The sequence below is a fragment of the Corvus moneduloides genome, chromosome 32 (genome assembly GCF_009650955.1).
Source record: "Corvus moneduloides isolate bCorMon1 chromosome 32, bCorMon1.pri, whole genome shotgun sequence".
NCBI classification, from domain to species: Eukaryota; Metazoa; Chordata; class Aves; order Passeriformes; family Corvidae; genus Corvus; species Corvus moneduloides.
Genome location: NC_045507.1, coordinates 781278 through 805190, shown reverse-complemented (window position 1 = coordinate 805190; position 23913 = coordinate 781278). Strand labels below are relative to the sequence as shown.

At 68.3% G+C, this 23913-nt stretch overlaps 5 protein-coding genes across 5 annotated transcripts; 4 read left to right on the top strand and 1 right to left on the bottom strand.

The window, feature by feature from the left end:
• The first annotated feature begins 1881 nt into the window (after positions 1-1881).
• Positions 1882-5688, top strand: MRPL4 (mitochondrial ribosomal protein L4). The gene is made up of 9 exons (XM_032094635.1): positions 1882-1962; positions 2407-2455; positions 2930-3101; positions 3193-3244; positions 4056-4173; positions 4269-4375; positions 4455-4564; positions 4787-4857; positions 5177-5688. Exons 1-9 carry the CDS (start codon positions 1897-1899, stop codon positions 5338-5340), a joined length of 909 nt encoding a protein of 302 aa, XP_031950526.1. The 5' UTR covers positions 1882-1896; the 3' UTR covers positions 5341-5688.
• A 941-nt stretch (positions 5689-6629) lies between these two features.
• On the top strand, positions 6630-7698 carry LOC116437080 (translation initiation factor IF-2-like). The gene is made up of 2 exons (XM_032094647.1): positions 6630-7400; positions 7464-7698. Exons 1-2 carry the CDS (start codon positions 6637-6639, stop codon positions 7513-7515), a joined length of 816 nt encoding a protein of 271 aa, XP_031950538.1. The 5' UTR covers positions 6630-6636; the 3' UTR covers positions 7516-7698.
• A 275-nt stretch (positions 7699-7973) lies between these two features.
• LOC116437029 (intercellular adhesion molecule 5-like) lies at positions 7974-12234 on the top strand. Its single transcript, XM_032094561.1, has 7 exons — positions 7974-8637; positions 9458-9745; positions 10115-10417; positions 10525-10791; positions 10864-11133; positions 11280-11522; positions 11631-12234. Exons 1-7 carry the CDS (start codon positions 8583-8585, stop codon positions 11852-11854), a joined length of 1650 nt encoding a protein of 549 aa, XP_031950452.1. The 5' UTR covers positions 7974-8582; the 3' UTR covers positions 11855-12234.
• A 1307-nt stretch (positions 12235-13541) lies between these two features.
• Positions 13542-18261, top strand: LOC116437011 (intercellular adhesion molecule 5-like). Its single transcript, XM_032094505.1, has 10 exons — positions 13542-13658; positions 14336-14614; positions 14966-15277; positions 15544-15822; positions 15900-16178; positions 16308-16550; positions 16642-16899; positions 17105-17404; positions 17488-17751; positions 17832-18261. Exons 1-10 carry the CDS (start codon positions 13601-13603, stop codon positions 18044-18046), a joined length of 2487 nt encoding a protein of 828 aa, XP_031950396.1. The 5' UTR covers positions 13542-13600; the 3' UTR covers positions 18047-18261.
• Positions 18262-20689: 2428 nt separating this feature from the next.
• Positions 20690-22756, bottom strand: FDX2 (ferredoxin 2). The gene is made up of 4 exons (XM_032094662.1): positions 22626-22756; positions 22411-22517; positions 21368-21455; positions 20690-21269 (listed from the first exon to the last, which is right to left on the bottom strand). Exons 1-4 carry the CDS (start codon positions 22739-22741, stop codon positions 21113-21115), a joined length of 468 nt encoding a protein of 155 aa, XP_031950553.1. The 5' UTR covers positions 22742-22756; the 3' UTR covers positions 20690-21112.
• Between the last annotated feature and the right edge of the window lie 1157 nt (positions 22757-23913).

Here is a 23913-nt window from a genome sequence, read left to right as displayed (position 1 = left end):
GGGGCTGGTCCTGGGCCACCCCCCCCGGCGAGGGGCGAGGCCACCGTGTCACCCCCCCCCCCCATGGCTGAGACCCCCCAAAATGGGGAGGGGGACAACAAACCCCCCCCCCCTTGTCCCCCTTTTGGAGTATCTGAGACCCCCAAAACGCGGCGGGGGGGGGGGGGGGGATAAAACCCCGCCCCTCCCCCGCCCCCGCCGTCCCGGGGGGATTTTGGGGTGTTCAAATTTTGGGGATTTTTTTGTTGGGATTTTTCACGCCCGGAAAAATTTCCCGGATTTTCCACGCAGGAATTCGGGGCTGGGGGGGGGGAAGATCGGGGGGGGTTGTGGGGAGGGGGGGGGTCTCATTCCCAACACCCCCTCCCCCAAATATGGAGCGCGGGGAGGGGGCGGGGGGTGCGAGGGGCCGGGGAAGGGATTTAATTGGAACCAGGAGCGGGATTGGGATGGGATGGGCGGGATTTGGGGGCGGGGGGGATGGGCGGGATGAGAGGGGGATGGGATGGGCCCCCCCCCCACAATCCATGCGGAATTCCCGATCCCGCTCGGAGAGGGGATGGAAAAAAAGGGGGGAAAGGGGAAAAAAAGGGAGAAGAAGGGGAAAAGAATTCCCAGATTTCCATGCCGGCCCCTCCATTCCCATCCCAGCCCCCCACCAGCGCCGGGATCCCACCGGGAATTCCGCCCCCGGGACCCCCCCTCCCCGACAGGGAAACGGGACTGGGAGGTGAAACTGGGACTGGGAATGGGAATGGGCACTGGGAAGGGAAACTGGGAAGGGACAGTGGCACTGGGAATGGAAACTGGTAGTGGGAAGGGAAACTGGGAAGGGAAACTGGGAAGGGACACGGACACTGGGAAGTGGCAATGGCACTGGGAAGGGCACTGGGAATGGACAGGGACACTGGGAAGGGCAGTGGGAAGGGAAACTGGGAATGGACAGGAACACTGGGAAGAGCACTGGGAAGTGGACACTGGGACAGGGACACTGGGAATGGCACTGGGACTGGGACTGGTAGTGGGAAGGGAAACTGGGAATGGACAGGGACACTGGGAAGGGCACTGGGAAGGGAAACTGGGAATGGACAGGGACACCGGGAAGGGGTACTGGGAATGGACACTGGTGGTGAGAAGGGAAACTGGGAAGGGACGGGGACACCGGGAAGGGAAATTGGGAATGGGACTGGCACTGGGAAGGGACGGGGACACTGGGACAGGGACACTGGGAAGGGCACTGGGAATGGGAAGGGCACTGGGAAGGGACGGGGACACTGGGACAGGGACACTGGGAAGGGCACTGGGAATGGGAAGGGCACTGGGAAGGGAAACTGGAAAGGGACGGGGACACTGGGAAGGGAAACTGGGAAGGGACGGGGACACTGGGAAGGGCACTGGTAATGGGACTGGCACTGGGAAGGGAAACTGGGAAGGGCACCGGGAATGGGACACTGGGAAGGGGACTGGGAACGGACGGGGACACTGGAAAGGGCACTGGGAATGGGACTGGTAGTGGGAAGGGAAACTGGGAATGGGACTGGCACTGGGAAAGGAAACTGGGAAGGGACGGGGACACTGGGAAGGGACAGTTGGATGGGGGGGCTATTGGGGGGTCACTGGGGAGGGGGCGACATTGGGGTGGGGGGCAGTGGGGCTGGGTTAATGGGGGTCACTGGGGTGGGGGGCACTGGGGCGGGGTTAACGGGGGGCACTGGGTGGGACATTGGGGTGGGGGGCACCGAGGGGGGGCACAAAGGGGAGGGGTCCCGGGGCTGCCGCCCCCTCCCCTTCCTCCCCTTTTCCCGCCATTCCGCCCCGCCGGAACTGACGCCGCGCGCGCGTGGGGGGGTGTGTGACGTCACCGCGCCTCCTCGCCCCGCCGCGCGCTTTCCCGCCATGATCCGCGCGGGGGCGGCCGCTGCCGCCCTGAGGGCCTGGAGCAGGGGCCGGGGCTGGGCCGCGGTGAGAGCGGGCGGGGAACGGCACCGGGAACGGGGCTGGGCCGAGGGGAGAACGGGAACGGCACCGGGAACGGGGCCGAGGGGAGAACGGGAACGGCACCGAGGCTGGGCCGAGGGGAGAACGGGAGCGGCACCGGCACCGGGAACGGGGCCGAGGGGAGAACGGGAGCGGCACCGGGAACGGGGCCGAGGGGAGAACGGGAGCGGTACCGGCACCGGGAACGGGAGCGGCACCGGGAACGGGGCTGGGACCTTGAGGGCGCGGAAGGGGCGGGGCCATTGCTGAGGGGCGGGGCGGTACCAAGTGTGAGCTCGGCCTGGGGGGGTGTCGGGGGTCCCGGAACGGACCCAACACTGGGGCTGGGGGGCGGGCGGGGGTCGTATCCCCCCCCTTCCTCAGGCCGTGGTTTGATCGCTCCCGCCCGCCATTGCTCCCCTCACGCAGCTCTCGACGGCGCCCCCGGCCCCGCCCGCGGCCCCCGAGCCCCGCAGCGGTGAGTGCGGGGGGCTGGGGACATCCTGAATCATCCTGGGGACAGCAGGGCTGGGGGTGCCTGGTTTGGGGTGTCTGGGGACACCCTGGGGGACGGTGGGGACAGGGCCACCGCGGGGTTGGGGACACCCTGGCGACGTCAGGGACCATCCTGGGGGCGTTGTGGATCACCCTAGAGACAGCAGTGCTGGGTGTCTCTGGTTTGAGGTGTCTGGGGACATCAGGGACCGCCCTGGGGACATCAGGGACCGCCCTGGGGACATCAGGGACCGCCCTGGGGACATCAGGGACCATTCTGGGGACATCAGGGACCGCCCTGGGGACATCAGGAACCATTCTGGGGACATCAGGGACCGCCCTGGGGACCTCAGGCCTGGCTGTCCCCGCTCTGGGGGGGTGCCAGGCCCCCCCTCGCAGCGTTCCCAGGCAGAGCTGTCACCATCCCCGCTGTCCCCACGTGTCCCCTTCCCCCCAGAGAAGCCACCAGCGCCGGCCCTGCCGCTGTCCCCGGTGCTCCGGAGCTGCAGCGTCCCTGTCCCCTCCCACCTGTCCCCTGTCCAGGCCTGGGTGGAGTCCCTGCGTCACCCCGAGGACACTTTGCGGGGTCTCACCGACCTTCACCCCGATGTCTTCGCTGTCACTCCCAGGTCAGGGGTCTGGGGGCGGCCCTGGGGACTTGGGAGGGTGGCCGAGTGACCCCTGAGTGACCCGAGTGTCCCTTGTCCCCCTCCCCACCAGGCTGGACATCCTGCACACGGTGGCCACGTGGCAGAGGAACTACAAGAGGATCGTGAGTGTGGGGAGGGGGCTTGAGGGGGCAAAAAGGGGCGGGGGGGGAAGGGGATTTGGGGGCAAGAAGAGGGATTTGGGGGCAAGAAGGGGATTTGGGCTGGCAGGAGGGGGTTTAAGGGGGTAGGGGAGGGATTTGAGGAGCAAAAAGGGGAATTTGGGGGCAAAAAGTGCGGCAAAAAGGGGGGTTTGGGGGCAAAAAGGGGGATTTGGGGTGGCAGGAGGGAGTTTAAGGGGGTGGGGGAGGGATTTGAGGGGCAAAAAGGGGGATTTGGGGACAGAAAGGGGGGTTTGGGGGCAAAAAGGGGGATTTGGGGTGGCAGGAGGGAGTTTAAGGGGGCGGGGGAGGGATTTGAGGGGCAAAAAGGGGGATTTGGGGTGGCAGGAGGGAGTTTAAGGGGGTAGGGGAGGGATTTGAGGAGCAAAAAGGGGGATTTGGGGGCAAAAAGTGGGGCTAAAAGGGGGGTTTGGGGGCAAAAAGGGGGATTTGGGGTGGCAGGAGGGAGTTTAAGGGGGTGGGGGAGGGATTTGAGGGGCAAAAAGGGGGATTTGGGGACAGAAAGGGGGGTTTGGGGGCAAAAAGGGTGATTTGGGGTGGCAGGAGGGGGTTTAAGGGGGCGGGGGAGCCTTAGGGGGATCCCAAAAAGGCCTGGGGAGGGTCCCAAGAAGATTTGGGGGGGTCCCAAGAAGGGTTTGGGGGCATCCCAAGAAAGGGTCTGGGAGTCCCGAGCAGCAACCACCACCCCGTCCCGCTGCTGTGCGGGCTCAGGGCTGACCCGTGCCCCCCTTTGTGTGCCCTGCCTGTCCCCCAGAGCCACGCCAGCGTCAGGAGCCGCGCTGAGGTGCGCGGCGGGGGCCGCAAGCCCTGGCGCCAGAAGGGCTCCGGCCGCGCCCGGCACGGCTCCATCCGCTCGCCGCTGTGGCGCGGGGGTGAGTGCCCGGCACGGGCGGGTGGGACACCCCAAAACCGGCTCCTGCGGGGGTTGTCACCAGCCTGGGGACGTCACCGCGGTGGCTCCTGGCAGGTGGCATCGCCCACGGGCCCCGCGGTCCCACCAGCTACTTCTACATGGTGCCCATGAGGGTGCGGGTGCTGGCACTGAAGGTGGCGCTGACCGTGAAGCTGATGCAGGTACGGGGGTGTCCCCGGCGGGGTTTGGGGACGCTCGGGGGGTTGGGGACGGGGTGACGGTGTCCCCTGGTCCCTGCAGGATGACCTGCACGTGGTGGACACGCTGGAGGTGCCCACGAGTGACCCCCGGTACCTGCTGGAGCTGGCGAGGGTCCGGCGCTGGGGACAGTCCGTGCTCATGGTGGACGTGTGAGAGAGGGGGACCTGGAGGGGGCTTGGGGACAGCAGGGACAAGCTGGGGTGGCAGGGACTGTGGGGACGGGGTGTCCGTGGGGTTGGGGACATCAAGAAGCATCCTGGGGACATCACGGATGGAGCACCACGAACTTGGGGATATCTGGGCTGGCTGTCCCTGCTTTGGGGACACCTCGGGGACATTTTGGGGACGCTCCAATCCCCTTTTTCCCCCAGGAATGAGTTCCCGGAGAACATCAGCGCCGCGGCTGAGGGCCTCAAATCCATCACGCTCATCCCAGCCCTGGGTGAGACCCGAACCACTTGGGGACACTTTGGGGACACCCGAGATGTTTTGGGGTGGGGTATCCGTGGGGACAGTCTGGGGACGGTGGGGAAGGGCTGGGGACGGCAGGGACAAAGGGGATGGGGTGTCCATGGGGCTGGGGACACTTTGGGGACAGCAAGAAAGGGCTGGGGCCAGTCTGGAGATGGCCTGGGCACAGCGGGGACGATCTGGGGTGGCAGGGACAGTGGGCAGGGCGTTGTCCGTGGGGCTGGGGGCACTCAGGGGACAGCAGGGAGGGACAGGCCGTGTCCCCTGATGTCCCCAAGCTGTCCCCTCAGGGCTCAACGTGCACAGCCTGCTGAAGCACCGGACGCTGGTGCTGACCCTGGGCGCCGTCACCTTCCTGGAGCAGCGGCTGCTGTGGCACGACCGGCGCTTCTCGGCCCTCTATCCCTTCTCGCTGCCCTACAGGGACCTCCCGCAGCCCCCCCGGGCCGGCTGAGACCCCCCCCAGGTGCCATCGGGACCCCCATTTGGGATGGGGACCCCCGTTTGGGGTTTGACACCCTCCCAGTGGGGCAGGATGCGGCCCCGGTCCCATGGGGAAGGGGTTTGGGGTCGCTGTGGTCCTTGGGGTGGTGTCCCCTCTCTGTGCCCTACAGGGACCTCCTGGAGCCCCCCCGGGCCGGCTGAGACCCCCCCCAATTTGGGATTTGACCCCCCCAATTCGGGATTTGATGCCTCCGTTTGGGATCCACCCCTTGCCGGGGCAGGATCTGGCCCCGATCCCATCAGGAAGGGGTTTGGGGTCGTCGGGCACTGCTGTGGCATTAAAGGGACTTTTTTCATTGCCCTTGTTTTTATTTTGGGGGGGGGGAGGGGGAAATCTGGGGTTTTTCCAGCTCTTTTTGGGGCTGCCCCATATCCCAATCCCTTTGGGATCCCCCTCCCTAAAATCCCGACCCCTTTTCCAGCCCCCTCCCCAAAATCCCAACCCCATTTGGAGCTCCCCTCCTTAATTCCAGCCCCCTCCCCAAAATCCCGACCGCATCTGGAGCGGGTGGCCGGGAATTTTGGGGTCACAGAGGGATTTTTGGTGTCCCCTCCCCCCCCAAATGTCCCCATCCCTGGCCCCTTCTCAGGAAGAGGGGAGCCGGAAAAGGAAGAAATTTGGGAATAACAAAGGGAGAAAAAAAAAAAAAAGAGGAAGTTCGAGAGTGACCTCGGCCAGATCCCAAATCCTTCAGGAATTTTTGCTGTGGTGGGAACTGGGGAGCCCCCCCCCCATTCCCAAGGGGAAATCTGGGAATGCCGGGACCCCCCGGGGTGGGGCGTGGAGGTTCAGGGGGGATTTCGGGGATCTGAAGGGGAATTTTGGGGATCTAAAGAGGAATTTTGGGGATCCTGAGGGGATTTTGGGGATCCTAAGGGAATTTTTGGGGTGCCAACCAGGAGCAACTGTTTTTTTGGGGGAATATCCTGGGAAAAATTTGGGGATTGGGCGCCTTGGGGGGGTGCTGGGATCCAACTGGGGGGGAACTGGGACCCCCCTCCCCATGGGGTTTTTTTGGGGGTCTCCCGGCCACGCCCATCGCGCTGCTTTTGGGGAGGATTTTCCCACTTTCTCCCGGTTTTTCCGGGAATTGGCTCCGAAGGGAAAATCACGGGGCAGGTCTGGAGCCGCTTCCTGGCACGGCCGGGAGGGGACAGGGCTGGGGACGGGCCCCAAATGGGGCTGAGGGGACACCCCAGGGGACACCCCAGGACAGGAGGGGACAGGGCTGGGGACGGGCCCCAAATGGGGCTGGGGGGACACTCCAGGGGACACCCCAGGACAGGAGGGGACACAGCGGGGGCCAGGGAGTGGCCGGAGCTGCGGGAGGTGACAGCGGCACGAGGGGACGCTGGCGCCGGGCCACGTCCTGCTGACTCAGCTGGCGCCGTCCCCCTTGTCCCCGTGCCTCCTGTCCCAGTGTCCCCAACGTCCCTGTCCCCCTTCCCGCAGCGCCGCGGCCCCCAAAGCCCGGCCGAGGCCGAGGGAGGCTCCCGGGATCGCGGACATTCCATCCCGGGGGACAAGGACAAGGACAGCGCGCCCCGGGAGCGGCGGTGGCACTGTGGCCGTGCGGAGGGGACCGTCACCTCCACAAGGGGATGTGACACCCGCGGGGCGCAGAAGCGAAACCGCGTGGCTGTGACAATCGTCACGGGACTTCCCTCTGGGGGTGACAAGAGGGAGGGTGACAAGAGGGAGGGTGACGAGGCGGGGTGTCACCAGGGGGGCCTCCAGGGAAAGGAAAACGCCGGGAGAGGGCAGTGGGGACACTGTGGGGACATCGGGGACCACCCTGGGGACAGCGGGGACCACCCTGGGGACATCAGGGATCATCCTGGGGACATCAGGGATCATCCTGGGGCTGGAACCGCGCTGGGGACATCAGGAACCACCCCGGGGACATCAGGGACCATCCTGGGGACATCAGGAACCATCCTGGGGACATCAGGGATGGGAGGTCCTGGGGCTGGAACCACCCCGGGGACATCAGGGACCATCCTGGGGACATCAGGGATGGGAGGTCCTGGGGCTGGAACCACCCCGGGGACATCAGGAACCACCCCGGGGACATCAGGAACCACCCTGGGGACATCAGGGACGTTCCCACGGTTCCAGGGGTGACAAAAACCCCCCGGAGTGTCAAAAAGCGACACAATAAGAGGAAGTGGCAGCTGCGGTGGCACCAGCACCCAGTGGTGGCCTCTGGAGCCACCCCCCCCCCAGGCGACAGCCCCGTGGCGAGCGGGGGTGGCAAATCGGGGCCTTGGGGGGCTTAAAGATGACCCCCGACCCCCCCCCTCCGTTTGGGGGCACCCCCAGGGTGACCACGGCGACACGTGGGGACAAGGGGGACGTGGCAGAGGGACAGAGGGACACCAAAACTGCCCCGGGATGGGCCGGGGGGGCAGGGAAATTGCCCCGGGGTGGGGCAGGAGGGGCCGGAGTCCGCCCCGGGAGGCCCCTCCAGCCCCGCGGCCGCCGTTACCGGGGGGTCCCGGCGCGAAGTTCCCGAGGCCCCGGAAATTCCCCGGTGGGGCGGGACGGGCTGGGTTATAAAAGGCACGCCCCGAGCGGAGAGACACGCGGAGTGACCGGGAGACGGACCGGAGCGAGGGAGTGACCGGAGCGAGGGAGTGACCGGAGCGGGGGACGGAGGGTGCGGTGCTCGCCCAGAGACCCCCACCCGGCCCGGAGACTCCGACCGGGCGCAGCCGGAAGAGCCCCAAGGGACCCAACCGGACAACCCGAACCGACCCTTCCCGGAGAGTCCGACCGGACCTTTCCCGGTGCTCCCGGAGATCCCGAACCGATCCTTCCCGGAGAGCCCGGACCGATCCATCCCGGAGAGTCCGACCCGACCCTTCCCGGTGCTCCCGGAGAGCCCGAACCGATCCATCCCGGAGGGCCCGAACCGACCCTTCCCGGTGCTCCCGGAGAGCCCGGACCGATCCATCCCGGAGAGTCCGACCGAACCCTTCCCGGTGCTCCCGGAGAGCCCAAATCGACCCATCCCGGGAAAGCGCGACCGGACCTTTCCCGGTGCTCCCGGAGCGCCTGCACCGACCCATCCCGGGGTCCGGAGCCGAACCGGATCCACCCCAGAGACCCTGAACCCACCGAGCCCCACCGGAGCCTCCCCGGTGTCCCCGGCGCACCCCGGCGCTCCCGGAGCCGCTGTCCCCCCCGGGATGATGCTCCCCGCGCTGCTGCCGCTGGCCCTGGGCACCCTGGGTGTCATCGCAGGTGAGGAAGGGACCCCGGGGGTGGCACCGAGCGGGGGGTGGCGGGGACCTGGCGACCCCCGGGGGTGTCCCCGCGTGTCCCCATCCCCCGCGGTGCCACCGCGCCCGGTGTGGGGGGGTGTGCGGGACAGGATGTGGCTACCGGAGCTGCCCCAGCACCCCCCTCCCCGGCCCCTGTCGCTGCCCCCGCCGCGGCATCGAGCGGGGAATGTTTGTTTATCCTTGCGAAATCCATGAAAAACAGGGGAATTCTGCCTCCCTCCCTCCCTCCCTTCCTGGCGCGGGCATTCCGGGAAGGGGCAGGACGGTTCCGCTAAAGGAGGTTCGGAAGTCGGGAAATCCCCCCGACCTGGGGTGGCGACTCGGCCCGAGGGGGCTTCCACGGGCCCGCGGGGGCTTCTGCCGAACTCTTGGGGGCTTCCTCAACACTTCGGGGCTTTTCCTCTGCGTCCTGGGGCGTGTTCCCTAAATTTCTGGGGGCTTCCCACTCACCCTGGGGGGGCTTCCTCTGCATTTTGGGGTCTTCCCACACAACCTTGAAGGGTTTCCTCCTCACTTTTGGGAGGCTTCCTCAACATTTCGGGGTTTTTTCTCCGCATCCTGGGAGGCTTCAGCCGAATTTTGGGGGCTTCCTCGGCACCTCGGTGCCGTCGGCTGTGGATGTTTTGCTGGGAAAGCACCGAAATTCAGGGATGGGGATGAGCCTGGGGGTCCCCTCGGCCTTCCCCCCAACTTTCTGGCCATGGGGCCAACCTGGGGGCTTCCCACCGATGGCGATGGGTTTCCTCCGGAATTCCAACCCCCTGGAATTCTCCCGGCAGGACAACTGGAGCCCTCGGTGGAGCTCTGGACCGAGCCGGCCGTGCTGGTGGTGGAACAGGGCGGCTCCATCCAGGTGAAGCTGCGGGCGAGGTGCGGCGGCTCCGACCCCTCCAAATCCGGAATTCCCGACATCGAGACCTACATGCAGAAGGAGGTGGTGTCCAGAAAACCGGGAGAGAAGGTGCTGAGGCTGGTCAAGGTCACCGAGTGGAATTCCACCAGTTTCATCTTCCACACCTGCCCCAACAGCAAGAGGGTGGTGAAGCCGATCCCGGTCATCGTCTACAGTAAGATTGGGAATTCCTGGCCGGGAAAACTCCATTTTATAGGGATTTTATGGGAATTTTATGCTGATCTCAAGCTGATTTTATAGGGGTTTTACAATGATTTTATAGGGATTTTATACTGATTTTGTAGGGATTTTATGGAGATTTTATACTGATTTTATAGGGGTTTTACAATGATTTTATAGGGATTTTATGGGGCTTTTATGGGGATTTTATACTCATTTTATAGGGATTTTATGGGGATTTTATACTGATTTTATAGGGATTTTACGGGGATTTTACTGGGATTTTTCACCACAACCCCCCTGAGCTGCCCCACCCCTCCAGCCCTGATCCCACCCCTCCGGATCTCTCCGTGTGTCCCCCCAGGTATCCCGGCTCCCATAATGACCCCTTCCCGCCCGGACACGTGGGATCTGTCGTGTTCCGTGTCCGGCACCGCGCCCCTGGGGAACGTCACCGTGACCCTGCGGAGCGCCAGCGCCGTCCTGGCCTCCGGAACCTTCCAGGGGCCCGGCTGGATGCAGCCGGACACCGTCCGCCTGAGCCACCAGCTGCCCGTCCGGGTGGAGGACGACAGCAAAAACGTCACCTGCGAGGCGCTGCTGGACGTGTCCCCGCACGGGGACCCCGTCAGAGTTGCCTCCAAGCCGCTCGTGTTGAACCTGACCGGTGAGCCGGTGTTTTCCCGCTCTTTTCCCGCTGTTTTCCCTGTTTTCCTGATGTTTTCCCCCGTTTTCCCGCCCCTGGCTCACCCCCGTGTCCCCTCCCCGTGCCAGCGCTGCCCGAGGGTCCCTGCCTGTCCTCGCCCCAGCAGCCGGCGCTGGGGATGCCCTTCAATGTCACCTGCGCCGTCCGCCCCGACATCTCTGCGGCCAATTTCACCATCACGGCCGACAACCGGACCTTCCCGGCCACCCTCGGTCAGCACAGCCACCAGGCCACCGCCGTGGTCACCCTCAACCGGACGGGCAGCGCGCAGCTGGTTTGCACCGTCAGCGTGGGCAGCGTGGAGAGGCAGACGGACACCACCGTGCAAGTCTACCGTGAGTGACCGCAGAGTGACCGCGGAGTGACCGTGCCCCATTGTGGCCTCACCAACCCCGCCGTCCCCACAGATGTCCCTGAGCCGCTGCTGAACGTCACCAGCACCACTCCGGCCGCGGGCACGGTGGTCAGCGGGGACTGCGCGCTGCCGCCGGACGCCAACAAGGACATCCAGCTGCGGGTGCTGGCCGGCGGCCGCGTCCCCCAGGACTGGGGACGGCCCCCGATGGCCTTCAGGGTGAACGTGAGCGAGGCGGACGCGGAGCTGGGGCTGGAGCTGAGCTGCGAGGCCAAGCTGCTGGACGTGGTCAAGAGGACGTCAGTCCAGATCGTTGTCCACAGTGAGTTCCGTGTCCTTATCCCGGATTTTCCATGTCCTTATCCCGCTTTTTCCTCATCCTTATCCCGCCTTTTCTTCGCCGCTATCCTGGTTTTTCCTTGCCGTTATCCCGGTTTTTCCTCGTCCTCATCCCGCTTTTTCCCGCAGCCAAACCACGGCTGGACAGCGAGGGCTGCCCCGGGCAGCAGAACTGGACAGAGGGCCAGGAAGGGATCCTGGCCTGCAAAGCGAAGGGAAAACCCAAGCCAGAGGTGAAATGTTCCAAGGACGGGAATTCCATCACCGCCGGAACTCCGTATCCCGCTGACCGCGCCCAGGCCGGCACCTACCGCTGCCGGGCCACCAACGCGCTGGGGACGGCCGAGCGCGACGTCACCGTCTGGGTCCAGTGTGGGTGACCGGCCCTGGGGCTCTGGGGGGGGCTCGGGGCTGTCCTGGGGGTCTTGGGGGTCCCTGAGGACGCTGACCCCTGACCCCCCCACCCCATTTTTCCCACAGATGACGACCCCGTCCCGCTGCTCCCGGTGCTCCTGGGGGTGCTGCTGCCGGTGCTCGCCCTCCTCGGCCTGGCCGGGCTCTACCTCCTCCACCACCACCACACCAAAATCGGGGAATACTGGCTCTGGAAGCGGCAGCCAGTGGCGGACATGAGGCTCCTGCAGCCGCTGGGCAGCTCCAAGGCTGCCACTACCCACAACGGATCCGCTCCGGAGGCCCCATAGCCGGACACGGGGCAGCGGAGGGGCTGGCGAGCGTCCGGCACGGCCAGCGCAGCCACCGGCTCCTTCCCGAGGGGACAACGGCACCGCGGACTGGCCACAGCCGCTGGGGTGGACGCTACTGGGAGGTGGCGGCGCCCGGACTGGGATGGACTGGGCCGGCACTGGGAAGCCGGGATGGTGAGATCCCGCCAGGATCGCTCCAGGCTTTGTCCCTCGAGCTGATTTTGGGGTGGCCGTGGTGGCACCGGGGGTCTGGGTGCTCCGGGGTTGAATCCCGGGATTTCGGTGCTGGCGAGAGGACCAGGAGCCAGAGTGAGGGGACAGAGAGAGGCTGGACAAGGGTGACATGTGCCACCAATAAACGCTGCAGGTGACACCCATTGGGAATGGGCCGCTGGAATTCCGGGACCGGCACTGGGCTGGGGGTGACCGGGCTGTCGCCTGTCCCTCATCCCGTGTCCTGGGCCAGGGGCAGACCCAGGGGCAGCATCCCAGGGGAGGGTCCCCAGATCGTCCCGAGGGTCCCCAGATCATCCCGACCCACCCGGGGACATCCCGAGGGTCCCCAGGTCGTCCCGAGGGTCCCCAGATCGTCCCGACCCACCTGGGGACATCCCGAGGGTCCCCAGACCATCCCGAGGGTCCCCAGATCGTCCCGACCCACCCGGGGACATCCCGAGGGTCCCCAGATCATCCCAACGCACCTGGGGACATCCCGAGGGTCCCCAGGTCGTCCCGAGGGTCCCCAGATCGTCCCGAGGGTCCCCAGATCATCCCAACGCACCTGGGGACATCCCGAGGGTCCCCAGATCATCCCGACCCACCCGGGGACATCCCGAGGGTCCCCAGATCGTCCCGAGGGTCCCCAGACCATCCCGAGGGTCCCCAGATCGTCCCGACCCACCTGGGGACATCCCGAGGGTCCCCAGACCGTCCCGAGGGTCCCCAGATCGTCCCGAGGGTCCCCAGATCATCCCAACGCACCTGGGGACATCCCGAGGGTCCCCAGATCGTCCCGACCCACCTGGGGACATCCCGAGGGTCCCCAGACCATCCCGAGGGTCCCCAGATCGTCCCCCCCGCTCCCCGACCCGCCCGGGGACATTCCCGGTGGCCCAGCCCTCGCCACCCGCGCCCCCCCCGCCGCTCCAGGTGGTCCCGTCTGTCGCTGTCGCTTCTCCCCCGCGCGCCCCGGAGCCGCCCACGCGGGGAGGGGTTTGGGGGGGGTTCGGGGAGGGCTCGGGGAGGGGTTTTTTTTTTGGGGGGGTGGGGGGGTTCGTGAAGCTCCGAGCACCGGGCGGGGATGGGGGGGATTGGGGGGGGGGGGGGGTCGGCGTGGGCGGGGGGAGGAGCGGCCCCGCGGGAGCGGCGGCGCGCGCGGCAGCGGAGGAGCTGCCTTCGGCCTCGGCCGCCTCTTCCTCCTCTTCCCCATCCTCCTCCTCCTCCGCTTCATCCCCATCCTCCTCTTCTCCCTTCCCCATCCTCCTCCTCTTCCCCCCGTCCTCCTCCTCCTCCGCTTCATCCCCCTCCCCATCCCCATCCTCATCCTCTTCTTCCTCCCCTCCCTCCTCGTCTCCATCCCCCCTCCTCATCCTCCTCTTCCTCCCCCCTTCCCCCCCTCCCTCCTCGCCGTCTCCATCCTCCTCCGCTCCATCCCCATCCCCACCCTCCTCTTCCTCCCTCCCTCCTTCGCTCCATCCTCCTCCTCCTCTTCCTCCCCCTCCTCCTCCTCCTCCTCCTCCCCCGATGGGACCCCCCGGCCCCGCCACGCGGCTTTTGCCCCCCCTCGTTCTGGCGCTCGCAGGTAAAAGGGGAGGGGGCTCCAGGGGTTCTTTTTTTTTGGTGGGGGGTCGTCGAGGGTTTTTTTGGGGGGGGGGGCGGGGGGGTCCCTCCAGAATGGGGAGGGGGCGTCTCTGAGGATCCCAGAAAACAGCGACCGTTAATTGAGGGAGACCCCTGGAGATCCCAAAATCAGCAGGGACCCCCTTAATTTGGGGGGGGGGGGGGCAGGGCACGCGACTCTGGGGACCCCAGGGATGGGGGCGGCGGGGGCGGTGGGAAGGGGGGACCTGCAGAGACACCCCCCCCCCCCAAAACATCAGCGACCCTTCAGTGTTTGAGGAGGGGGCACACGGGGACCCCCAACCCAATACCGGGACCCTTAAAAGCGGGGGGGGGTCACCCAAGACCCCAAAATCACAGCGACCTTTCGGACTGGGGGGGCTGGGGACACACAGGGACCCCCCAGGAACCCCCAACCCGATATGGGGACCCCAAATACTGGGGGGATCACACACAGAGACCCCCAGGACCCCAAAACCGCGGGGACCTTTAGGACCGGGGGGGGGTTGGGGGCACACGGGGGGACCCCGGCAGTGTTGGGGGGGTCTCAGCCCAGGCTCACCGGGGTCCCCCCCCAGCCGGAATCGGGGGGGTGCCGGTGCCCAGCCGGGGGGGCTGCCCGTGGTGGGGGTCTCGCAGGGGTCGCCCGGGGCACCTTCACCGTGGTGGCCTGGCCGCGGGTGGCCGTGGTGGCCTTCGGGGGCTCGGTGGCCATCAACTGCAGCCGCAGCGCCTGCCCGGGGGGCAACGCCACGCTGGGGCTCGAGACCCCCCTGCCCGCCGCCCCCGGGGCCGGGGGGCTCCGCTGGCAAAGCTTCCGCCTCCAAAACGTGTCCCAGTGGAACCCCGGGCCCGTCACCTGCTCCGGCCGCTGCGGCCACACCGAAGCCAACGCCAGCGCCGGCGTCCTGGTCTACCGTGAGTGCCGGGGACAGCGGGGGGGGACACCGGGGGACACCGGGGGGACACCGGGGGGGACACCGGGGGGACACCGAGGGGACACCGGGGGGGACACCGGGGGGGACACCGGGGGGGACACCGGGGGGGACACCGGGGGGCACCGAGGGGCACCGAGGGGGCACCGGGGGGACACCGGGGGGCACCGAGGGGACACCGAGGGGACACCGGGGGGCACCAAGGGGACAGCGAGGGGCACCGAGGGGGCACCGGGGGGACACCGGGGGGACACCGGGGGGCACCGAGGGGACACCGAGGGGACACCGAGGGGACACCGAGGGGACACCGCGGTGGCACCCGCCTCGTTCGCAGAGCTGCCGGAGCGGGTGGCGCTGGAGCCGGTGCCGGTGGCGGCGGTCGGGGACAGCCGGAACCTGACGTGCCACGTGCTGGAGGTGGCCCCGCTGAGGAACCTGACGGTGACGCTGCGGCGCGGCGCCGAAACGCTGCGGACCGAGAGGTTCGGTGACACCGAGGGCAGCGCCAGCGTGGCCGTGAGTCACCTGCTGACCGTCACCCGCGGCGACCACGGGCAGGATGTCACCTGCCACGCCGAGCTGTCGCTGCGGCCGCACGGGCCCCTCTTCGCCCGTGCCGCTGTCCCCGTCACGCTGTCGGTGTTCGGTGAGTGGCCGCGGGGACGGCAGCGTGGCGGTGTCCTTGTCCCCATCCGCGGTGGCCTCTCTGTCACCCTCCCGGTGGCGCCGGGGCCCCACGGGCATCGCGGTCCTGGTGAGGGTCTGGCCTTTGGGATGCTGTGCCTGGCTCCAGGGACGTGTCACGGTGCCGGTGACAGCGCTGGCCTGGTGTCCCCACCGGGGCCTGGGGACGGCCTGGCCACCGGCATCTCCTCCGTGGCCCCTCCCGGTGACACCGGGCTGTCGCCGCAGCTCTCCCGGAGCCCCCCCAGCTCCAGGCCCCCGCCATTCTCGAGGCGGGCACCGCCGGCACCGCCAGCTGCCGGATCGCCGGCGCCTTCCCGGCCGGCGACATCCGCGTCACCGCCGCCCTGGACCAGGAGCCGCTGAACGTCACCGTGGCGGTGGCCGGGGACACGGTGACAGCCACCGCCACGCTGTCGCCGCTCACGCCGGGCCCTCGGGAGCTGAGCTGCACGGCCGCGGTGGCCGCGGCGGCACGGACGGCGCGGAGGCAGCTCCACGTCTACCGTAAGGCACCGGGGCGGGCGTGGCGGGGGGACCGCGGGGTCCCCAAATCCGCTCGGATCCATGGAACCTTCCCGCAGGATTCCCGGCGCCCGCCCTGGAGCTCAGCCCGGCCTCGGCGCCGGCGGGCAGCGAGGTGACGGTGACGTGCCACGCCGGTGCCACCGAGCCAGCCACGGTGCGGCTGCAGCTCCGCGATGCCGACGGCGGCGTCCTGGCCGAGGGGCCGCAGCCCCGGCTGGACCTCAGGGTGGTGGCCCGGCGCGACGACGACGGTCGCGAATTCCGGTGCCGGGCCAGCCTGGCCGTCGGTGACACCGTGGTGACAAAGGACACGGACGCGCGGCTCGCGGTGCTCTGTGAGTGTCGCGCCATCCCGGCACCGGGCCGTGTCCCCTGCCGCTGCCACCGTGTCCCCAGCGCCGCCCCCCGCCCGCCCGCGCCGCGCCGCCGCTCCCGGCATTCCCAACCTCCCTTTTCTTTCCCAGATCTTCCCGAAATCCCGGCCAGCGGCTGCCCCGGCAACCGCACGTGGGTGCGGGGCACGCGGGAAGCGCTGTCCTGCCGCGCCACCGGCAACCCCGCGCCCACCGTGGTGTGCGGCCGCCACGGTGTCGCCGTGGCCACCGGCGAGCCCGAGCCGGTCACCCGCGCCCGCGCCGGCACCTACGTGTGCAACGCCACCAACGCGCTGGGGACGCGCAGCCGGCGCGTCACCGTCCGCGTGGAGTGTGAGTGGCACCGGGGACGGCACCGGGATGCCGGCGGGGCCCCTCGGTGGCCGCGGCGGTGACCGGGTCCTCTCTGTGTCCCCTCCTCAAGATGAGCCCACGCTGTCCGAGTCGGGGTGTCCGGCCCGCCGGGTGTGGGTGGAGGGACAGCGGCGGGAGCTGGAATGTCGCGCCGACGGGGACCCCCCGCCCAGCACGCGCTGTGCCCGTGACGGCGGCACCCAGCACGGCGCGGTCACCCACGGCCGGGGCGGCCGCGTGGTCACTCGGGCCGATGGCGGCCGCTACGTGTGCAGGGCCACCAACCGGCACGGGGTGGCCGTGCGGAGCGTCGTTGTCACCGTGGAGTGTGAGTGGCGGGAGGGGACACCGGGGTGGCACCGGGGTGCGGCAGGGACCGGGGTCTGGGGGTGCTGGGGATGGGGCGGAACCTCCCCGGGCGGGGCCCGGCTGTGCTCGGACCGGCCCCAGCGGTGCCGGGGGGGGACTCGGGGGGCTCCCGGTTGATCTCGGAGGTCACCCGGGACCATCACCCCCTTCCCCGCCGCTCCCAGACCAGCCGAGCATCGGCGAGCGCGGCTGCCCCGAGCGGCGGCTGTGGCTGGAGGGGACCCCGGCCGAGCTGGGCTGCGCCGCCACCGGGAACCCCCCGCCCCGCGTCACCTGCGCCAAGCTGGGCGACAGCCGCGACATCGCCACGGCCACCCCCAACGCCACCCGCGCCGAGCTGGGCGACAGCCAGGACCCCTCCCAGGCCACCGCCAATGTCACCCGGGCCCACGCGGGCACCTACCAGTGCCGGGCCACCAACGCGCACGGCTCCGCCGTCCGCAACGTCACGGTCGCCGTCGAGTGTGAGTGCGGGGAGCGATCTTTGGGGGGAAAAGGGGGGCCTTGGGGTTAATTTTAAGCCCCGGCCGCTGTCCCCCTGGCGCAGACGGCCCCGCCGCTGTCACCGTGCGCGTGCTGCCCTCCGCCAACGTCACCCGCGGCAGCGGCTTCACCGTGGACTGCGGCGCCGAGGCGGTGCCGGCGCCCACCTACACCTGGGCGCTGCCCCCCGCCCCCAACCTGCGCCTGGCCGCCGACAACCGCTCGGTCACCGTCACCAGGGCCACCACGGCCAATCGGGGCCTCTACACCTGCACGGCGAGCAACCGGCACGGCCGGCGAGCCGGGAGCGTCGTGGTGCGGGTGGACGGTGAGATGGGGACTGGAAGGGCGGGGAGCGGGGAGGGGACGCCGTGACCGGCGGTGACACCGGCGCCTCCCGGCCCGCAGAGAGCTGGCTGGCGGTGCTGGTGGCACTGGGAGCGCTGGGCGCTGTCACCGCGCTGGGGCTGGCGGTGGCCGGGGGCTACTACCTGAAAACCACGGCGTGCAAGAAGGGCGAGTACAACGTGCGCGACGCCGAGGGCTCCTCCGAGGCCGCGTGTCTGCACCGGCACCGCGACAACCGCGGCGACATCTTCGGCATCCAGCTCACCCAGCCCTAACCCCTCCCTGCCGGGGACACCCCAAAAAGCCGCTCTCGGGGCGTTTTGGGGTACGAGGATGCCAAGGATTCTTTCAAAGCTGCACCGGCACAACCGCGGGGAGGTTTTTGGGATCCAGCTGTAACCGGGACCATCCCCATTCTTGAGGGGTTTGGGGGACCCCAAAGACCCCCCCCCCGCTCCATCGCAGGGGTTTTGGGGGGGATTTTAGGGGGTACAACATCCAGGACAACGAGGGCTCCTCCGAGGCCGCTTGTTGGCCGCGTGGGGAGGGGGTTTGGGGGTCCCCATAGAGCCCTCCCCCTCCTCGGTCCCAAAGGGATTTTGGGGGGATTTGAAGGATTTGGGAGCCGCAACTCAGGGCTGGGTGCTCCGGGGGGGCCGCGGGGGCCGGGCCAGCTCTTCCCGGGGGGATAAAGTGACACCCAATAAATGATCCCGTTTTGATGGGAGGCCACCACGCCACTGTCCCCGAGCCTTGTCCCCCCATCCCAGGGACCCCCAGCCTAGTCACCACCTTGCCCCCAAGCTCCATCCCTTGCCCCCAGCTCTCCCCCAGGACCCCCATCCTCATCCCTGCTGCGGCCACCGGCGATGTCATCGAGCCCCCTCCCCCGATGTCACACCCGTCCCCCCCCCCACCCCAGCGCGGGTGACACCGTGACACCGACCTGCCATGGACACCAGGACATTTAATTACTCCCAAGGGACCCCGCCACCCTCCACTCGTTGTCACCGCTGCCACCACCGTCACCCTGCCGCTGTCGCGTCCTCGCTGTCACCTCCTGTCCCCGCCGGCCGCGTGGGACATCGGGGACATTGCGGCGTCCCGCTCTTCCCAGGGATGTTCCAGCACCGCTGGCACCGCACGCGGTACTTCCTGTACCTGGAGGAAGCCTTGGGGTGACCCCGCGGTCCCAGAGGGGTCCCCGAGGTGTCAGCGGGGTGTCCCTGTCCCTCACCTGATGCCACACGCGTTGCACAGGACGGTGCCGTCCTCGGCCGTGCGCCACATGGGGGTCCGGCGGGTCTTGCAGGACGTGCAGCGCTTGCGCCCTGCGGGGGGACCCCGAACCCCGGCGGTGTTGCGGTGACACGGCGGGGACACCCCCAGGACCTCCCCTCCCTCCCCCGACCCCGATCTTACCCCTGGGGACGGGAGCGTTCTCGTCGGAGCTGCCGCTGCCCCGGCTCCAGGTGGGAATCCTGGGGAGAGGGGGGGTCAGGGGAGGGCACGGGGACAGCCCTGGAGTCCCCCCTGGAATGGGGAACCCCCCCTGGAATGGGGAACCCCCCCCCGGGGTTCTTTCCTGGCAGAGGGGAAGGGGATGTGGGACAGGAAGGGACAGACGGACGGGGCAGGGGAGGGTCTGGGGGACCCCAAAAGCGCACCCGGACAGACGGACGGAGCCCCCCGCTGCCCCCCGGGTGTCCCGGACAGACGGACGGAGCCCCCCCGGGCCGGTACCTGTGGGCGCGGGCGGTGACGAGCAGGCGACAGTCGCCGGTGTCACCCCTGGGGAGCGCCAGGCGCATCCGGAGCGTCACCCCCCGGAACGAGGGGTCCCGGGGGTCGGCCCCGCGCTGGGGCCGCGCCCGTTTGCGCCGCCGCCCGCTCCTGGTGCCTCTCTCGGTGCCGGTGCCAGTCCCGGTGCTCGTCCCGTTGTCGCTGCCGACGCCACCGGCCAAGAGCCGGCACTGGAGGTCGATGAGGCTGAGGGCGTCGAGGCTCCCGGTGGGCGCCGCGGAGACCTCCGGGTGCTCCGGGAGGGCGGCAGGAGGCACCGGGAGCGGTGCCGGGGGGCTCAGCAGCCGCACGGCCTCCTGCAGGAAACCGAGACTCTCCCCCGGGACACTCGGGGGGCTCCGGGGCCGCGGGGGGGGCTCCGGAAGCCCCGTCCTGAGCGGGGAGGCAGCGTCAGGGCACGGAGCGGGCAGCTGGGGACACCCCCGGGAGGAGCCACCGACGGTCCCGGTGCTCCCGGTCCCCCCACGATGGGACCAGCCCCGGTTCTTGCCCCTGGTGCCCCCGGTTCCCTCCAAGCCGAACACACCCGGTCCTTCCCCCCGGTTCCCCGGGCAGAAGCGGGGTCCCGCTAGCCCCGAATCCCCCCTGACCCCCCGAACCCCCATTTCGACTCCCGGGACCCCGATTTCCCCCCGCCCCTTCCCCACAGCGGCGGTTCCCTGACCCGGGGCGGGGTCCCGGTGCCGGTCCCCGTTCCCACCTGCGAGCCTGGGTGGTCGCGGCCCCCCCGGGGGTCAGGAGGAGCCGCTCGGGCTCGGGTTCGGGGCAGAGCAGCCGCCGGAGCAGCGAGAAATCGGGGGGCTCCCCCCGCAGAAACACCGACTGCTCCCCCATCCCCGACCGGCACCGGCACCGGGAGCCGCCTTTAACCCGCTCCAGCTGCGGGCGGGGGGCGTGGGGAGCGACCCCGGGGCGGGGACGGAGCGCAGGTGGGGCCGGGATCCCACCCCAGAGCGGGGCTGGGGAGCCACAGGTGGGGCAGAGACCCCCGAGAGGGGGGAAGGACAAGGCGGGGACCCCCAAAAGGGGGACAGGGACCCCCCAAAAGGGGACAGGGACCCCCCCAAAGGGGCACAAAACCCCCCCAACCCCAAAAGAAAGACCTCAAAAGCCTCTCACAGACGAGACCAATTTGTTATTAACGACCCAACGCTCGTTATCCCGAATCCAGAATCCCGGGAATACGGGGGGGGGAGGGGGTCACCCTAAAACCCCCCCCCGGTTGGACCCCCACCCTCCTGGGGGGGTCCCCGCTACTGGGAGGGGTCCGGGGGTGCCCCCCCCGGGCTCAGGGGGGGTTCAGGGATGCGTCCCCAAATTTGGGAATGACCTTGGATAGCTGGAATTAATTATTTTTGGGGTGGGTCCCCCTTCCTTGGAGGGTCTGGGGTTGCCCCCCCCGGGCTCAGGGAGGTTTGGGGACGCATCCCCGAATTTGGGGGTGACCTTGGATGGGGAGGGAGGGATCAATTTTTTTTTTGGGGGGGGCCCCCCTTCCTTGGAGGGTCCGGGGGGGTCCGGGGGTGCCCCTCCCGGGGTCAGTGGGGTTTGGGGACGTGTCCATCCACGTAGAAGTTGCGGGTGACCCTGGGCAGGACGATGCGGGCCCCCTCCAGCGCGGGGCTCAGCAGGACCTGGCAGCCCAGGCGGGAATTCTCCTGGAGCAGCGGCGCCTGGTCCAGCAGATCCTCTTCCCTGCGGTGGAGGGCGGAGGGGGGGGAAGGTTTTGGGGTCTCCCCAGAGCTCCGCGGGGTCCCCGTGAGGGGTTCTGGGGGCTCTGGGGGTGTCGGTACCGCTCGTCCGGCGCCGGGAGCCGGCCCAGGTGGGGCTCGCTGATGTAAACGTGGCAGGTGGAGCAGGCCAGGGAGGCCTCGCAGGCGCCTGCGGGACCCCCGCGACCCCCGTGAGACCCCCGGGAACCGTCCCGGCAGCACCGGGACCCCCCTCGGGACCCCTCTGTCAGTACCGGGAGCCTCCCAGGACCCTCCTGGCAGCACCGGGACCCCCGAGCGGGCTCCCCCCACTCCCGGTCCAGCCCCGGTCCCAGTCCCGTTCCCTTCTCCATTCCCGGTCCCGTTCCCGTTCCCAGCCCCGTTCCCTTTTCCCAGCCCCGTTCCCGTTCCCAGCCCCGTTCCCGGAACCGTTCCCGCTCCCAGCCCCGGTCCCGGTCCCAGCCCCGTTCCCGGTCCCGTTCCCTTTCCCAGCCCCGTTCCCTTTTCCCAGCCCCGGTCCCGTTCCCAGCCCCGTTGCCGGTCCCGTTCCCTTTCCCAGCCCCGTTCCCAGCCCCGTTCCCGGTCCCGTTCCCGTTCCCAGCCCCGTTCCCGGTCCCGGTCCCGGTCCCAGCCCCGTTCCCAGTCCCGTTCCGGTTCCCAGCCCCGTTCCCAGTTCCGTTCCCGGTCCCAGCCCCGTTCCCGATCCCGTTCCCGGTCCCAGCCCCGTTCCCGATCCCGTTCCCGTTCCCAGCCCCGGTCCCAGTCCCGTTCCCAGTCCTGTTCCCGGTCCCAGTCCCGTTCCCGGTCCCAGTCCCGGTCCCGGTCCCAGCATCGCTGCCGGTCCCGTTCCCAGCTCCGTTCCCAGCCCCGTTCCCGTTCCCAGTTCCGTTCCCGGTCTCAGCCCCGTTCCCGGTCCCGTTGCCTTTCCCAGCCCTGTTCCCGGTCCCGTTCCCGTTCCCAGCCCCGGTCCCAGTCCCGCTCCCAGTCCCGTTCCCGGTCCCGGTCCCGGTCCCAGCCCCGTTCCCAGTCCCAGCTCCGTTCCCGTTCCCTTTCCCAGTTCCGTTCGCGTTCCCAGCCCCGTTCCCAGTCCCGTTCCCAGTCCCAGCCCCGTTCCCGTTCCCGACCCTCCAGCTCCAGCCCGTGCCGCTGCGCCAGGTGCAGCACGTTGTCCCCGACTCTGCCGCGCACCGGCACCTGCCGCCCCTCCCGGTCCACGAACACGACGTTAACCCTGCGGAAAGCGGCGGCGGGGGGGGGGACGACACACACACGACACCGGACTCAGCACCGGGACTCGCTTCCGGTCCCGCCGGCCCGGAAAGGTGTCCCCGGTACCCACACGGCAGCCTCGGGCTCCTCGGCCGCGGCGCCGCCGCCGCTGAGGCTCCGGGAGACGCCCCGGAGCAGCCGCCGCGTCACGGAGCCGCCGCTCGCCGCCGCCATGGGCGCCGCCATGTTGGGCGCCACGTGACCGGGCCACGTGACCCCGGGGGTGGGCGGGGCCAGGGCCGGGAGGGGGCGGGGCCCCGCTGGGTCCCAAAGGCCGAGTGGGGATTTTGGGGTGAAATTGGGGGATTTTGGGGCGGTTTGGAGCGAGGAGAGGGACCCCTCTGGTGGGGGAGGGTCAGGGTGGGCCGTGGGCGGTGCTTTAGGGGGGGTTCATGGGGTTTGGGGGGGTCCTGGGTGGTTTTTTGGGGGGGGATTTTGGGGGTTCTGGGTGGTTTGGGGGGGGGATTTTGGGATTTGGGGGGGTCCTGGGTGGTTTTTGGGGAGGATTTGGGGCTCCCGGCGATGTTTTGGGGGAGTTCTGGGTGGTTTTTGGGGAGGATTTTGGGATTTGGGGGGTTCTGGGTGGTTTTTTGGGATTCCTGGGTGGTTTTTGGGGGGGGATTTTGGGGGTTCTGGGTGGTTTTTGGGAAGGATTTTGGGGTTTGGGAGGTTCTGGGGGGTTTTTGGGGAGGATTTTGGGGTTTGGGGGAGTTCTGGGTGGTTTTGGGGGGGTTTGGGGCAGTTCTGGGTGGTTTTTGGGGGGTCCTGGGTGGTTTTTTGGGGGGGATTTTGGGGTTTGGGGGGTTCTGGGTGGTTTTTGGGGGGTTCTGGGGTTTGGGGGGGTTCTGGGGGTTGGTTTTTGGGCTTTGAGGCGGTTCTGGGGGGGTTTTGGGGGTTCTGGATGGTTTTTGGGGTTTGGGGCAGTTCTTGGTGATCTGAAGTAACGAAATGACACCAAAATAACCCAAAAAAAAGGGTAGAGATATAAATATAACTTTATTTTTGGGGTCAGGGAATCGAGGGGGGCGGGGGGGACGCAGCCCCACCCCAAATCCCCCCCTTACAGCAAAACCAGACAATAAAAACAGGGAGAAAAACTCAAATCCTGGGAAACTGCCCCAAAACAGAGCGGGGGGGGGGGGGGAGAAAAAAAAAATATAAAAGGAAAAGGGGGTGAAACCCCCCCGAAAATGAGGAAATTTTGGTTGTTTAAAAAAAAAAACCCCAAAAACCAGAGTTAAAAGTAAAAAGGCCAATTTTACCCCAAAAAAAAAGCGTAAAATGGCGACGGCTCCAGTTGGTAAAAAAAGGGGGAAAAACCCCAAAAAAACCCCACCCCCAACAGCAGTGAAATGTTC

Bases quoted from the DNA above. Each gene is read 5' to 3' on its own strand.
- MRPL4 (XM_032094635.1), top strand. From the start codon at position 1,897: ATGATCCGCGCGGGGGCGGCCGCTGCCGCCCTGAGGGCCTGGAGCAGG. The intron at 3,245-4,055 runs GTGAGTGTGGGG...CCTGTCCCCCAG, and splicing joins AGAGGAACTACAAGAGGATC to AGCCACGCCAGCGTCAGGAG. The intron at 4,565-4,786 runs GTGAGAGAGGGG...TTTTTCCCCCAG, and splicing joins TCCGTGCTCATGGTGGACGT to GAATGAGTTCCCGGAGAACA.
- LOC116437080 (XM_032094647.1), top strand. From the start codon at position 6,637: ATGGGGCTGGGGGGACACTCCAGGGGACACCCCAGGACAGGAGGGGAC. The intron at 7,401-7,463 runs ATCAGGGATGGG...CACCCCGGGGAC, and splicing joins TCAGGGACCATCCTGGGGAC to ATCAGGAACCACCCTGGGGA.
- LOC116437029 (XM_032094561.1), top strand. From the start codon at position 8,583: ATGATGCTCCCCGCGCTGCTGCCGCTGGCCCTGGGCACCCTGGGTGTC. The intron at 8,638-9,457 runs GTGAGGAAGGGA...TTCTCCCGGCAG, and splicing joins CACCCTGGGTGTCATCGCAG to GACAACTGGAGCCCTCGGTG. The intron at 11,134-11,279 runs GTGAGTTCCGTG...TTTTTCCCGCAG, and splicing joins AGTCCAGATCGTTGTCCACA to CCAAACCACGGCTGGACAGC.
- LOC116437011 (XM_032094505.1), top strand. From the start codon at position 13,601: ATGGGACCCCCCGGCCCCGCCACGCGGCTTTTGCCCCCCCTCGTTCTG. The intron at 15,823-15,899 runs GTAAGGCACCGG...ACCTTCCCGCAG, and splicing joins GAGGCAGCTCCACGTCTACC to GATTCCCGGCGCCCGCCCTG. The intron at 16,900-17,104 runs GTGAGTGGCGGG...CGCCGCTCCCAG, and splicing joins CGTCGTTGTCACCGTGGAGT to ACCAGCCGAGCATCGGCGAG.
- FDX2 (XM_032094662.1), bottom strand. From the start codon at position 22,741: ATGGCGGCGCCCATGGCGGCGGCGAGCGGCGGCTCCGTGACGCGGCGG. The intron at 22,518-22,625 runs GTGGGTACCGGG...CGCTTTCCGCAG, and splicing joins GAGGAGCCCGAGGCTGCCGT to GGTTAACGTCGTGTTCGTGG. The intron at 21,456-22,410 runs GTCGGGAACGGG...GGGGTCCCGCAG, and splicing joins GCACGGGCTGGAGCTGGAGG to GCGCCTGCGAGGCCTCCCTG.